Source organism: Lampetra planeri, unplaced genomic scaffold, assembly GCF_965212315.1.
Source record: "Lampetra planeri unplaced genomic scaffold, kcLamPlan1.2.h2 scaffold_1158, whole genome shotgun sequence".
NCBI lineage: Eukaryota > Metazoa > Chordata > Hyperoartia > Petromyzontiformes > Petromyzontidae > Lampetra > Lampetra planeri.
The window spans coordinates 16,522-32,546 of record NW_027613871.1 but is presented as its reverse complement, the minus strand read 5'-3'; the positions used below and the strand labels follow the sequence as shown (position 1 = coordinate 32,546).

Genomic DNA, 16,025 nt, shown 5'->3' with positions numbered 1-16,025 from the left:
TTGAAAAAACACTTCCTGTGCGGAGAGAAAGCGATTGAATGTGAAATAGAGAGAGAGAGAGAGAGAGAGAACCACTTTTTGGTGCATGTGTGTGTGTTTCAGTGTGTCTTTTTGTCGTCTTGTGCAGACAGTTTGATGTTTTTCATGTATTGTATGAATTCATTCGACTCACTGGTGGTGGAAGTCTGAGAAAAGTCATCGGAGGAACAAGAACAACATGGGTGTTCAGGCTTCGCTCGCTGTCCTTGTGCTGATCATGGGGACAATAACGGCTGATGAAGGTAAAAAAGAAACATGCATGTGTTTTCGTAGAGTTGATTAACAATAAACAGATGAGAGAGATGATATGAAATGAACCGTTTTCATTTGTCCACCCGAGCTCAGTCTTTCTTTAAAAGTATTCCTATTTCCTTACAATCAGTATTTGTGTGTGTGTGTGTGTGTGTGTGTGTGTTTATGGGGGGAGTGGGTGATCTAAAACGTGATCAGTGACATACAGTTAAATATCAAACTCAGAAGTACAAAAAAAAATATTCCTGCCTTGATGGAGAGCAGGAGCCAGTGACGTTTAAAACTAAAGTACATGTACTGACAATCACTGTCTGTGCTTTAAGGGGACGTGTCTTTCTGGATGGTAAACTTCACGCTGACCTGTCCGAAAGAGGGGAAATGGTTTTATAAAGGAGTTGAGTTACAGAACTACAATGGGAACAAATCCTATGAAGTTGCTTATGATGCCAGGAGCAAAGGTCTCTACCACTGTGAATACATCGATGTTAACACGGCTGGTGACAAACCTGTCAAATACTATTTCTACGTAGAAGGAAAGGGTGAGTAAAAATCCTTCCCATCCATGCTCATTCTGTCAACTGTAATCTCACATGTTCCACTGATGTTTTTCCATCCTTCAGTGTGCTTGAACTGTTTCGAGTTGGATGCAAGGTTCTTTGCAGGGGTCATTGCTGCCGACATGGCCGGGACAGCGGTACTGATGGCCGTCGTTTACAGGTGCACCAGGAAGAAGAGCTCGTCCGGACAAAACTTCTCCAAATGTAAGAATGCATAAACATTTGAGTATTTCTACTCCTGGAAATCATCTACATGCATGTACACTGATCTGGTTTCATCGTTTTAGCACCCGCTCGCTCAGGAGGTCGAGCGCCACCAGGTGGCGATTCTGAATATGAGGTACGAACGAACGTTCTGTTTGGTGGTGTGGCAGGAGGACACAAGAAAGCAGCAAACACACTTTAAGTCCGTTTCAATAAATAACAAGATCACGTACAAGAGAACGTCAATGAAAAACCAAAAAAAAATTCCAAACTCTGGGACGGGTCCATTGCAGATAGGTGACGCGTAGCCTGAAGGACTGGACAGGAAGACAGACAAACCAACAAAGGACTTGTTTCTATACAGGAACGAGACCAAACGAGACACAGGGGGGAGCGTAGGAGGGAAAGGAGGGAACTGACTGGACAAGACACAGGGGGGAAACACATGAACACAAAAATCTTTCTTTTCTTTCTTTTTAGGAGTAATGAGAAACACACTGTGACTTGTCATGCCATTTTCAGTGGAGTAACATTACCTGTGTTGTGTTTGGACAGAAACTGAGGACTCACAATCGCTCCCCAGGATGAATATTCCTTTCTCAACAGTTAAGGTCAACTGACTGGATGATGCCAACGCAGCACTGGACCCCGCAACGACCGAGGGAATGAGACTTTCTTTCTTTTGAAAGACGAAGAAGGTCGAATTCATTGTGATGACAGAGAGTTGTGACGACTTGTTGAAACCTGGGTCCAATGAACTCATGTGCTCGGCCATTTTTAACCTGTAGTGCACCCATAGTAGTATTAGTACTCCTCCTAGGGATGTTGGGCGACAACAATAAAACAGCAGCGAGTGCAGTGTGATGTCGTTGTGACAGTTCTGTCATTTCAAATTATTTTGTGTACATACAAGTGTACTTTTGCCACATCAGCTTGTTTTTTATGGCCTTTCTTTTTTTATTTAAGCTTCTTTTTGCCGAACACGTGGCACTATGAAATAAACCGCAGCCAACGTCGTGCTAACTTCTGTGCTTCTGGTTGGAAACTGTGTGTGTGTGTGTGTGTGTGTGTGTGTGTGTGTGTGTGTGAGAGCGGGTGTATGATTCATGAAACAGCCTCAAAGCCGCAGCTCACATCCGTCAGCGCACCCACACGCACACGGTCTCCATCGGCACGTCCTCATCGTCTCTCTCGCGCTTGTGAGCAGCGTTTCTCTGAAGAGTGTCCTTCGGTGTCGTCTTTGGAAACGTTGTGACACATGTGTGTGTTTCTGATACGCAGAAAGCACACGCGTGGAAACGTTCAGTCTCGTCTCGGTTGTGTTCTTCCTTCCCAGCAGTGACTGAGCAGCCGCGATGAAGAAACGCGTGAAACATGCAGTATTTCTACCGACCGACCCTGCTAACGACGCATCTTATGTACTTGTTGTACAACTCCCACACTCTGTTTGCTGTTGATGAGGAAAAAGGGGTGGTGTGTGTGTGTGTGTGCGTGGAGGGGTGTACAGACTGGGGTCAAACCGCCACCACACACCAACCTGCACCTGCTTGACGACAGTGTGTTTGGAGCTTCAGTGTGATAGTGTGTGTGTGTGTGTGTGCACGTGCTTCGAGTCAGATGTTTCAGGGGCGGGGGTAAAGAAAGCTGTAGAATCCATGCCGCCCCTCCTCCCACACTCTCGTCCATCCTCATCATCCATCCTCATCATCCAGCTCCATGAATCCCCTCCCCAGGGATGAATGAAGTGCTCTTCATCTTTACGTCTACTAATCCTGTCCAGTCCAATCCGATATGTGCACGTCGACCCATTGTTCCTCAAACACACCCTGAGATACGACCCTGAGGACTAATGCAGCGCCCCCTACCTGCAGTGGAGATACCATTCTCTAAAATGTAAATACAAGCTAAGTGTTTTCTGCTTGGCGATACCCGACCCGCCGAGGGCCGACATGGTCAGTTCCTCTACTTATCAGCAGGATTCCTCCTTCAAGACAGGGTTCATGTTAATTATCATTCATTCATTCATCATCTCCCGCTCATCCCACCTGTCAACGGCTGAACGTCAGAGTACGACAGGACATTCACACCCACATTCACACCTACGGGCACTTTAGAGTGACCAATTAACCTCAGAATGCTTTTGGAGGTGGGAGGAAGCTGGAGTACCCGGAGAGAACCCACAGAGCATGCAAACTCCACACAGAAAGACCCCCGGGCCAGGAATCGAACTGGGGCCCTTCTTTGCTCCTGTTCATTATCAAGTCAAATAAGACTTTATTTATACAGAACCCTTCATACATACAAATGCCAAACACAAAGAGCTTCTCCAACAGAAATATATTGACATGGATCATACAAACACAGTGAAAAAACACGAACGTAAACACACACAAACACACAACACATGCACCGACACAACAATAGGGCACAGAGACACGGCATGGAGGGGGTGGAGGGGGAGAAACCCCACCCGTGGGACACGTCTCATCATCCATCTCCAACAGACCTAAAACAACTGAATGAAGGTGATGTTTTAGAAGTAGCGCTCGAGGCTATCCGACGCACCAACATTAACACTGACCAGTACTCCGGTGGAGGGACCGGTGAAGAAAAGAAGGAGAGAGCAGATGACAGATACATTATAAGGTTGACGCCTGGGTGCTTTTTGGTCGTAGCTGCTGCTCTACATACAGTCTGTCCACGGAGATGGATGACACCGTTGAAACATGGGTGGGATTACTCCTTTATTCACACGGCACGTCGAAGCACATCCCGCTTTGATGGAACACGCGTAAAAAGACCCAAACATGATTGGAGCTCAAATCATCATATTTCCTGTAAAATGAATGAAAATGTTTATATTTACTTGGAGCACGTTTGATTAAAAACAACCCAGCATTTTTTTCATGACAACTTCCCAATGACATGTAATTCTGCTGCTCCTAGAGTTACAATGTGCAATGTGACGCTTTATTTTTATGTTTTTCCTCTCATGTCTCATTTGTATTTTAATTTCATTCCGGTTGACAATATGTCACTGTTGTCGTGACACTGTTGACGTGTGTATGACAAATATCCAGTCTGAATCAGCATCAGTGTCGCCACAAGCAAAGCAAACAGCAAAACGTTTTTTGTAAGAAGCTGCAGCCGGGTCGCAGGTCACCTGTCACTGGTCTGTCAGGAGCCTCGTCCCACTGATGGTGAAACCGAAACGACATGAAACATTAGCGACGCTCCTTATCTGAGCAACGCATCAAGAATTACGTCCCATGATGCTCAGGGAACGTCTGCGAGGGGACGGCGGGTTTCATCTGGTCAAGGCCGACCGCCACCAGTCTAGCGTCTGTGGGAGAGCACGTCGTATGTCGCTTTTGGGTCTTTGGTTTTCCGAAGCTGCGGGAGGAAGTAGAAGGTTCCGGAACAAAAAGCGTCAGTTATTTGTAACTCGTAGATGAGGTGACAACCAAAGCAAAGCTCAGCCCACCTCCTGGTAGTGATCGTTTGGAGCTCTGCTACTCATTTCGTTTGGAAGCAGATGTTTTCTGTCTGATCCTGTGGAGAAACTGATCATGTAAAAAAAACCAAACAGCCTCGTGGCAGCGCTGAATCAACAGGTACATCACACGTCTTTGTGACGAATTAAACAATAATAAAATCTAAATGTTTTCAGGTTTATTTCTCAAAGACCTCCATAATATTTCTTTCTCACATCTACTTTGTCAAACTGATTTTAACCTCTTTTATCTGTTTTTTTAAACTTTTTTTTCATAATTACCTATCCTTACATTTTACAGATTTTTCCTCATTTACTATTTATTTTTCATTTTATTTTAAGGCTCAAACGTCAACAAAAATGATTTGGGGGACTTTTGAAATAATTATGAAATAAATACAATATATCACAATTTCTGATATTGCAGTACTACTAGCTAACTAACTCCTAAAACTGGATCACAATTATGTATGGTACGGTGATGATATCGTATCATACATGACTTACTTTTCTTCTCCGAGGTGATGGGGTTGATCTGAGCGTGCGACGCAACGAGATAAACCGCCACTCCGATCACAAACGTAGTCACCAGGTTTCCTGCAGCGAGGCCTGCGACCGAGGCCGTGTCCAGCTCGACACAGTTGTCACAGCCTGGACACACACACACACACACACACAAGTCAGGAGCACTCTCCTCATGTACTTTTACACACTGCTGATGCAGACACGCTCTCGTGTCAGAGTACTCACGATCACAGGACCCGAAACTTACTTCTAAATTTGACAACGATTTTTGTTCCAGCCGCTCCCTTTGCTGATTCTTCATCAAGGTTGTCGGACACACACTTGTACTCTCCAGAGTTCTCATCCTTGGATGTTAATGGAAACGTAACATTCTTACCATTCGCTGATACAACTTTTTCGTTATCTCCAGTACAGAGTATCGTAACACCCCGCTGACCCGTTTTAACATCTATCCCGAGTCTGCGATGGCTCCTGTGGAGGAAACAGACAATTACTGGAGATGTTTCTGAGCTGCTCATGTCCTCCCTCACAAACAGACGGGAGCCTCATGTCACACATCGTGTTCCTGACAGCTGGAAGCCCTCGTTTAAAATGACCAATCCTTTCTTACAGCCTGTGAACTGTCAAGGCGATGCTGAGAGGAACAAATAAGTCTCGACGGACCTCACCAGTCAGTGTGTGAAGCAGCAGCAGACACGCAGGCAAAACAACCAGACGTTTCATGGTGGCTCCGCTGTTGACACATGGGGACTTTTTAGGCCCATTTTTCTGCTCCCAGTCAAACATTTAATTCTACTAATTAGCAGATTAGCTATTAGAAGGAATCAATATTAGAGAGTTAAAGGCACACGGAAGCTTATAGTGTGTTTCTGATAAAAGTACTGACCTCAGTTCTTTTCGCTGCCGTGTTCCTGAGAGCACTTAATCTTATCTCTGTGCGTCGAAGCGTCTGTCTGCGTGAGTGTGTAGGAAGAAGGAAGTGAAGGAGTGAGAGCGCCGGCAGCGCTCGTTGATTTTTGACGCCATGACACCTCCGGGGCATGACGTTTTACCACGCTAGCGTTAGAGAAGATTGACAAAGAAAAATACGAGAAAGAGGGTTTAAAAATGTTAAAAGTATTTAAATTCTGATGTTTCCAACTGCAGTAATACAACTTAGAATGCAAAAGTACTTGAATTATCTCAGAGGGAGATTTTGCAAGTGAAAATGGAGATAAAGTAATACTTATAAAACATTTAGTAAAAGGTTGAATGTATAAAAAGTACAGTATGTGTGCACATGTAAATAAAAGAATAACTTAATAGGTCTCACAATCCTTTTGTTTGCATTGTGCAAATGTGTGAAAATTCTTGCTGATTTGTGCTGATTCATACTGAAAGTGTGTAGGATAAATGATCTATGGAGGAGAAAAGCTGCTGCAAGTAGCATACACACATATATATATAAAAATATACAGTATAAGTATTGTATATATATGACAACGGCGTCAACGATTGGCCGCAGCTGCTTTGGGACATGTGAGGAGGTGGCGAGTGTTCATATGGATATTTTATTTTAATACTGTGTAAATGCACTTGTCCCTGTTGTCACTGTGTGTGTGTGTGTGTGTGTGTGTCTGCATTCCCGTCTGCGAATACAGCAGAGACGGCAAAGAGACAACACACTTCCTGTTAGAGGAGAAGCCACAGCAACATGACCTACAGAGAACACCTGCCACACACACACACACACACACACACACACACACACACAGACTCTCTCTTCCGATCCTGGTAGATAGTATATAGATATATAGGTGTAATATAGTACAAAGAATGCCCAGTGTTTACTTTGTATTATCATTATCAGTTTAAATTGCTTGGGTGGGCCGAATCTGGATGAGAGAGGTTTTAACAACACTAGTCAGCTTCCTTCTTCCATTGGAATAGACCGTTGCATCTTTGTGGATCATCTAAAAAGGGATCGGAATCTTAGGTGTAGTTTGACTAAACAGCATCTCGCGTAGGGCCCCCAAAGAGATGGAAACGGCCCTGGAAAGGCATCAACAAAAACAGTATTATGTCAAACCGTCAAACAACTTTTATTTTTTTTTCCATATATTCCTCTTAAAATGTCCAAGTTATAATATATGAGACCAGGTGGAGGTTTCTGACACTTTACCTGCAGACGTGACACCCTAGAATCCAGTAAGACCTTCACAGGAATGACAGCAGGCAGTTGAACTCAACGTATGGATTCACTGTCTCCTGGTGTGTGTGTGTGTGTGTGTGTGTGTGTGTTAACAAGTCCCTTGAAAGCTGCTGGAGCGTACACCCCACTCACCGTCTCCAACTACAGATGAATAGAATCAAACAGGCCACTACAGCTGTTGATGCCATGAAGGACGTTCCCAGAAGTGAATGTTCAGCACCTCACTGCACCCCCTAGTGAGCACAAATAAACCTGCAGCATCTTTGGATTCTCTTTATTAGACGTCCTCTTTTATACACATATACATATGCATACAAATATACATAATTACATGTCCATATACAAATGCATACTGGGTATGTGTTCTTCACATATCATCAGTCAAATGTTAAATGGTTTTCGACATTCTGGCGTTAGTGTACAACGATGGATGCATTCCAGGACATCATGAGCACACGGGTGCACGAGATCATGTCCAAACATACAGAAGGAGGAGCTTGGGTCCCGTTTTATTAACTTAACGGTTCATACCGTTGTAACAACACATCACCAGCGTAATTACCAGAGCATTTGGATTGAGAAAGACAGAAACGTTATAATGTACCACGATGTTCCCGACTCATCCTGCTCCTACGATGCTTGATGCTCGAAAGATAGTTGGCAGTCGGTCTGAGTTTCTTCTTGCAGCGGCACCTTTAGTTATGTAGTGGTTATGCATGCATGTGTGTGTGTGTGTGTGTGTTGAGGTCAGTCAGAGCCAGATCTCCTCGCTGCTTGTGCTGTTCACCTTATAGATGTAGCCCACCATCGGATATCTGGCGAACCCTGAGTCAGGAGGGACGTCATGATAAGTCACTACACACCAGTGCTCCTCCACACTGCGTCCGAACTATAAATAAGAAAAGAAAAGAAAAGAAAAGACAGGTATCAGAGTGCGTCTCACTGACCTCTGGCGGCGTAGGCTAAAGACAGATCTTCCTCCTCTTCCTCCTCATTCCTTCTCTCTCCCACACAGTTGTGCTGGGCGACCTCTCGCGCTGTGAGAAGTGATGCGGCAAGGATGGAGAGCATATAAATAAGATGCAACAATTAGTTTGGATTGCACATGTTTACTGTATGGCAGCACAACAGACAGTAGTTTCTACTGTCTTACTGTACATAACACAGTAAACATGATGAGTAACATTTGATCCCTGATGGAGTGTACATGGGTCTGAACACTTTCCAAGGGTTCCTGTCAAAGTCAATGCAAACTTAGATCTAATCATAGTAAAAACATAAATCTCTGACTTTGTGCCATCAAATTTAATCCAAGTGTGTAATATTGAAAAATTTGTTGAAATGCACTGAAACACTTTTGTAGGTACAAGTTCAATTACCCTGAAAAGTTCTTTAAAGTTCTTGTACAGTTGCACTCGGTTATTTTTAAGGAACTGGGACGTACGCGTTTGAACAACAGCGAATGCTTTTGGCGATGTATATACATACAATATACATATACATACACAGAGAAACCCACATACATATCTATATTTACATAATCTATAAAGAAACATTATTTAAACGACTATATATAATATATATAATGACACATAAAATGTTTATTATATAATGCATATACATAACATACACACATATACTGTATATAAAGAAAAGAAACATTAATACACTCTTTTATAGTCAATAAAGTGACCATCCACATCCAGTGAGTGTGGTGGCAATCAACCTGATATGTTTCATGTTTTAATTTAAATAGACAGGCAGACAAACTGATACATGGATTCACAAACTTGTAGTAACGTCCATCTTTAACAAACAGCCCTTTCACCAATGGGTTGCTCCTTGTTTTCCTGCAAAACGTACCTTTTTTCAAAGTGCTGAGGTCATTGAGCTGCATGTTGGAGGGCAGTGACATGTTCTCTCTGGGGATGTTCATCTTATCGGGTTTCTCCTCCTTCAGGTTGGCAGAGTCACTGTGCAGATGAGATGAGGAGATGACCGACTTAGGACCGGACTGGACGTGCTGTTGGTCGTTTACTCCGATATCTACTGACGGCAGTCTGATTTACCTTTTGTTGGTCATCAGAATCTCCACCGGCTCATCTGAAACACAAAACAACCGGCATTTTATACGTCTGTGGACCAACCGAACCACATCCAGATCTGGACAGATGGAGATCCTGGCAACGAGTGACAGATCTTCTCCACTCCACTCCACTTGGAGAGGAAACTGACTTCAGTCCATTTTGGTCTGAACACAGTTTAAAATCACCAGGTAAAATTTGGCAGTGTTGTGCATGTGCAGTACTGATCAGGTTTCCCGGTACGGATAATCATGTACTGACAGAGCAGAATAATATAATAATATTAATAAAATACTACTACTAATAATACATTTATTTCTAATTATAATTCTTTATTTCTGCTACAAGCACAGAAAATAAACACAGTAAAAATCATCATTATTATATTAATATTAATGGTTAGGTAAAAGCAAAGAAAAAGGACACTTTGGAAACATTATTATTAATGACGAGAAATGCTAGTTAATGATGTTAAAATAGTTCAAATGTTCTGTACATGGCCGACAGAATGATGTGACTGGTCTCCACTGACTTTTCTGCATAGTGAATGAGCTCCAGTGGTTCATGCCCAGCGGATCTGGATTTGTAAGTTTCTCTCTAGTCTCACCAAAGGTCTTGCTCTTGTTTTTTGCATAAGACAGAGGACGATGAGACTGAGGATGAGGAGGGCCATGAAGGCCATGGCTCCCCCGGTTACTATTCCCAGCATCGGCACCTCCACACGGGACTGCAGGAACTCTGAGGAGAGACGAGAAACACCTGAGGTCAGGTCTGCACAGGTCGACCCCTCCAAAGCGTCGGCCCCGCTTTCCCAACCAGTGACCTGCCAGGGTGAGGTTACTTTGCACCGTCCCCCACGCTGTTGCTGGCGTTCACACGAGACGTTCCCTGATAGGCTGCTGAGCGTGACCCTCAGCGTGTGATTGGTCAGCCAAGGGTAGCTTCGAGAGTCCAGTATGAGGAAGTCGGAGGTGTTGGCCACCAGCTGGCCAGACTGGTCCACAAAGGTGATGGTGGCAGGCGGGTTGGACCGGACCAAGGCAAACAGGACCAGAGAGAGGCCCTGGTCTGAGGTTTCACTGTGGTGGGCGTTGACGCTGACGATCTCTGGCTGGACTAGGGGGGACAGCGGACAGGAAGTCCTTTATTCACTGAACACCCCCCCCCCCCGCAAAAGAGCCCTGAATCATCTCATCCACACTCACATTGGACGTTGAGCGTCACCGTGGCGTTGTAGCTCTCTCCCGTCCTGGGGTCGGATGCGACGCACACCAGCTCTCTGTCCCACTTCCTTGCCCGCAGGGAAAACGTGCTATTGTGATTGGCCCTTGGTCTCACGGTTTCAGAGTCAGCTCGCGGCAGCGACGCCAGTCGGCCGCGGTGAGTTGGCGGCTCTTTCTGCTGCTCCCCATTCAGGTACCATGTCAGCAAGGGCGGGGCTCGGGGATCCCAGCCGGCTGATTGGCAGCGGAATCTATGGGACATATTCTCCCGCACTGTCACAGCTGCCTGGTGCTGTCCGTCAATTTGGGGGGCGGGCTCAATTGCTCCTTTGGGTTTCAAGAGTGAACGTCACTGTTACTGAACTATGCAGTTGAAACCGGTACAACTTAAACATTTCTACTTCAGCCTGGCAAGAAAGACAGGAGGAAATGGTGACTTTATATATATATATTTATACTTTTTCTTTTTCTTTTTTTTTAGGGGGGCCCCTTTGAATGATGTTGCCCCAAAGGCCAAACAATGTGTTAATCCGGCCCTGAACAGTGAAGGTGTTTTTTAATGCCATATGTTCGTAGGTATATAGGTTTGTATTCAAAACAAAACACATTCAGAGCACGTTACCTGTCCAGGACAAGGCCAGTGCGTGAAGGAAGACGACCGCAGAGCCGGACACCCACCTCCTCAGACACACACATGCCATACCGGCTCGACAGAACACCACACACACATCTACCTGCACGGACAAGAAAGCATTTGAAGGCACAATAGGGCATGTTACGCTTTATACTGGGACACAAAACAGAATTATTACTACTAATGATGAAGCATTTTTTCCACAGCTGATACTGTGATCGGTCATAATACACTGGCTCCAAATGTATGAGTGATGTAAAATACCGACAGCTTCAATCCTTTGGAGTGTGTTGTCACTGTCACCTGACTGTCAACTGACGATCTTTGAGCTCTCTTTCTTAGTGTCAGTGACAGTCCGAACAGGTTAAGCTCAGTACCACGGCACAGTTTGAGCAAATGAGATTTATTATCTTTGCTGTTTGTCGTTATAGACAGACATTTCAGCCAGTGGGTCAGATCTACGCTGAGGCCCTAGGAGGAGGACACAGAGCTGCAGACACGAATAACGCAGAGCAGACACTCTGCACAAACACACCGTGGCCTCTCGCTCTCACGTCGCAATTACAATTCCCTGCTGTAATCCGCAGACTGGTAACAACACTCACACTCAGGGTGACTAGTGTGTGCCAATAAATGCAGAGTGGGTGCTTGTTTGCCATGTGGGCCATTTGATGTGTGTGTGTGTGTGTGTGTGTGTGTGTGTGTGCACCAAAAAACAGGAACTGAGCCTCCGATGACACACGCAGTCATGAGCGGACAGAGGTGATAAAAGATACACACAGCAACCACAAGAAGATGCTTCGGCTGCTGGGGATATTTGCTTAGACAAAGGACAGCAAAGGACCATAAATAACAGCGAATATCTAAACACAGTGGGGGGGGCGTTTATGGCTGCAGTCATGCAGATGTGTGTGCTTACACACAGTAGCAAAGTCCTCCATGACACACACACACACACACACACACACACACACACACAGTGTTACCTCAGCCCTGTTGTGATTCAGCCTCCTGGAGCTCCATGGCAGCAGAGGAGGAGAGAGGAGAGATGAGAGGCAGCCCTCCCTGACTCAGTTGCTTTCCCATCTGCGCACACACACTCTCACTCACACACACACACACACACACACACACACACACGCACACACAAGGCTCTCTGCAGGGTACAGAGCACCTCCTGTAGCAGCATTCACTCACTGACAAGGATGGCGGGGCTGGCTGACGCAGGCAGTCACGCTGCCGCCACTCTGAGGAGGAGAGGAGAGGAGAGCGTGGGAGGGTGGAGAGGAGAGGAAGAGAAGGGGGGGGGGGGGGGCAGCCAGAGGAGATGGCGAGAGAACGGGGGAATGAGGATGCAAGGAGAGAGGGAGGGTGTGAGGTGAGAGGAAAGGAGCGAAAGAAGGGCTGACGTGGGGAGATGGAGCAGGTTCAGAGGGGTAAACACTTTCCTCTCAGCAGTCATTAGCTGTTTTCAGCTGATGTAGATTCAGGCGACATGGCTCACAGTGTCGGAGCTCTATTATCTGAGACTGGAACGTCTCTGCAGTGCAGCTGTGCAGACGAGAGAAGCAGCTTGCAGAGCACTGGAGGTAAGAGGCAGACAAAGGACAAAGGAACGGAGCAGCGCAGTACTTCCTGTGTGCTCTTATCAAGATAAACATTGTCCTCAGTTTCCTGATTGGAAACAACTGTGGATGTGATTTAAATACACAGCAAACAAGATTTTTTTTTTTGTGGCATACTTGAGATGGTTTGAACCTGCAACACTATCAGTAAATAAATCAATAAAAAGATCTTTTCTTGCAGCAGCAGCTGGAGAATGTACACATCAGGCGAGTCCTGTCCTGCAACTACTTGGAGGAAAAGTGTGCCACAAGGTCTAAAGTCAACTTAAATGAAGATTTCGACCATCACACACAGACAATGGTTACAATCATGTAGACATATACTTGTCTACAGTCTGGACTGAACTTTAGACTGACGTCTATTCTGTGTCCGCTCACTGCAGTTTGGATTATCCTTGATACTTGTGTCTGCTGGATCCCTGACCATGATTAACTTCCAAAGCTTCTGTGAAGTCCCACCACTCCAGATCTGATTTCTAAGGAGCAGAGATGGATGTGAAAACCCTTTGACGACAGAACAGAACACGCCTGTGCATACGCCACTCTACAGCTGACGTCTGACTGGAGGAACACTGCATGTTGATTGCCCCGATTTCATCGAAAATGCTTCATGAGTGAGAACCTGTGAAAAGCCACAACAGTCTAGTCCCTTAACTTTTATTGCCAAGTGAGCAACTGAGCAAGTTGTCAGAGTATTTGCTCCTTTTTTAAAAATTTACAGTAATGACCAAAAGGTACAATGTGTGGTGGCCGACAGGATTCCACAAAGACACACATGTCAAGAGCATTTTAAATTTATTTATTTATATATATATTTTTATTCATCTCAGTTTGGTTGATATTCTTTTTAAATCCTTGTTGTTGCACTTAGTATTTTTGTACTCAACAGAAAAAAAACAACATAAAAACAAAAAAGGCAAAAAAGAAAGAAAAAGAAAAAAAAAAGTGGAGCAGAGAGCTGGCTGGCTGAGAAAGGAGGCCGGGATGGGCGAGGTAAGACAAAAGAAAAGGAGGAGAAGGGTCGGTGTGATGAGGCAGAGGATGTGCGTGAAGCAGCTCTCTCCTCAGCACGTCACTCACAACGCGTGCAGCACTTTCCATTCCCGTGTTCCTTCCTGTGCGCCCCCCGAACAGAACAAACAACTCTTTGTGTCAGAACACTGCAAGAGATGGGAGCCTCCACTTTTGATTCTACTTCCAACGTTCGGTCTTCCAGGATCTGTGTTAGGCCCGGTGCGACAAACAAACACTTTCAGCGAGGCGTGACGAGAGAGCCGCGATGGAAACCAGAGTGACTGCTGGCAAACAGGAAGTGCAAATGGAAAGCACAGGCGATGCACGACACCAACCGCTCTCGGTTGAACACAGATGACAGTACGTCAACCATGCAGCCTGGAGTTCAAACACTGACACACTACAGACTTGCCCCATACAGAATTAAGAGGGGTGTTGGTGTGTGTGTGTGTGTGTGTGGGTTGTCAGAGATGATAAATAAAAGGACAATTTATGGTATTAAACTGAAACCAAAAACCAAAAAAAAAAGTAAACAGGGAGGGGGCGTTGAGATGTTTTCAATCCTCTGCTGTAGTCCTCCGTGTGCTGTTTGTCTCCATCTGCTTGTGCCTGACTCAGCGGAGGATTCCTGGTAGACAAGTAAAGGTGGGCACGCATTACCCCCCCCCCCCCCCACACACACACACACCCCGCCTGACTGCTGTGGAAGTCCAGTAAGAAACAAATCCTTCCTGTCGTCACCTCCTGAAATATTTCCTTCTTCAGAAATAGTTGCTGCGGTTATCGAATCCTCCTCGGTTGCCGTGGCGGCAAGTTTAGCTTCGGATGAAGGCTCATGTCCGTAACGTGTCATCCTGTGAGAGGCTGATGTCGTTAAGGAAGGTGGCAGGATCACAGCAGATAGGTAAGGGCAGCAAGAGGGAGAAGTTGGTTTGTCCGTCTCCAAAACTGGGATGTTTTTTGGATGATATGTCAGCTATTTTACAAGTTTTTCCCTTTGATTTTTGTGTTATTGTTGTTGTTGTTTTTTGTTTAAAGTCTCTGTAGCACCCGAACTGACCCCAGACGAATCCCAAAGCCTGACCCTGTATACTGCCACGACGACCCCGGAAACAGGCCCAACATCAACAAGAATGACAGTCACAACATCAACAAATGAAATGATATTTTTCAAAAAGCAACACAAAATAATTACTCCCCTCTTATTCAAGTGTCTCAATATAATAATAATATTTAAACAAATAAGAACAATCTTGTTTTTACGACACACAGAGAGAGAGCCCTGTCCCTCTTCTCTCTGTCCTCTTTTGGCTGGAAAAATCTCAAGCTTCAGAAAACATAAAGCAAACATTTTTGAAAACATCCAAAAATACAAATGATAAACGATATCAATATAAAAAAAAAAAAAAAGCTCCAACAACATCTAAAAACAAAACAAAAAAAAGTTAAGAAGAAAAAAAAAATATACATAATATGCAAAAGCGTTCTATACAACGGCGTCACTGTACAAGGAAAGGAGTCTGGTCAAATTACCCACAATGCATTACACTGTCACTGACACTGGAGAGGAGGATGGAGGAGACGGTGACACAAGCCGGGGGGACAGGGTGGAAGGTGGGGTCGATCAGAGAGCGCCCAGGTAATAGGCTTGGGGGCGGGGCGGGGGGGGCAGACAGAGGGAGGATAGCTTGAACCAAAAGTGCAGAGTTACTCAGTCAAAAAAAAATAATGTCTTCCTTTCAACATACAGCTGTATTTCCTTTAATAATAATAATAATATGCATTATAATAAAACTTCTTTTACAGTAATAACAATAAGAGTAACAATATTGACCATAACGCCTAAAAGGACATTCGCAATTAAAAAACAACAACCAAAAAAAAAAGAATCCTAAATAGAATTTAAAAAACAATGAGAGAGAGCTGGTTTGTCCTGTGCCATGACGTGAAGCTCCATCTTTGGAGAGAGCGCTTTTCGTGCCCAGTTGAAGCCTGAACCCAAAACCACGGACGCCTGGCCGAAAAGGGGGCAGCTGAGACTACAGCCCGCTCCGGAATGATCCGCTGTCGGCCAGCAGGAGGAGCAGACTGAACCGGACAGACAGCATCCCTCCTCCTCCTCCTCCTCCTCCTCCTCCTCCTCCTCCAGTTCACCTGTCTTTTAAGGTTTGCACACGCCTCACG

The 16,025-nt window shown here is 45.0% G+C and overlaps 1 protein-coding gene across 1 annotated transcript; it reads right to left on the bottom strand.

Annotated features, from left to right (window-relative positions):
- Nucleotides 1-8,012: 8,012 nt before the first annotated feature.
- Nucleotides 8,013-11,269, bottom strand: TMEM25 (transmembrane protein 25). Its single transcript, XM_078621768.1, is given in 9 exon segments — nucleotides 8,013-8,086; nucleotides 8,209-8,298; nucleotides 9,125-9,212; nucleotides 9,312-9,366; nucleotides 9,951-10,104; nucleotides 10,194-10,221; nucleotides 10,223-10,461; nucleotides 10,551-10,895; nucleotides 11,191-11,269. Coding segments are annotated over 9 exon segments (1,152 nt in total).
- Between the last annotated feature and the right edge of the window lie 4,756 nt (nucleotides 11,270-16,025).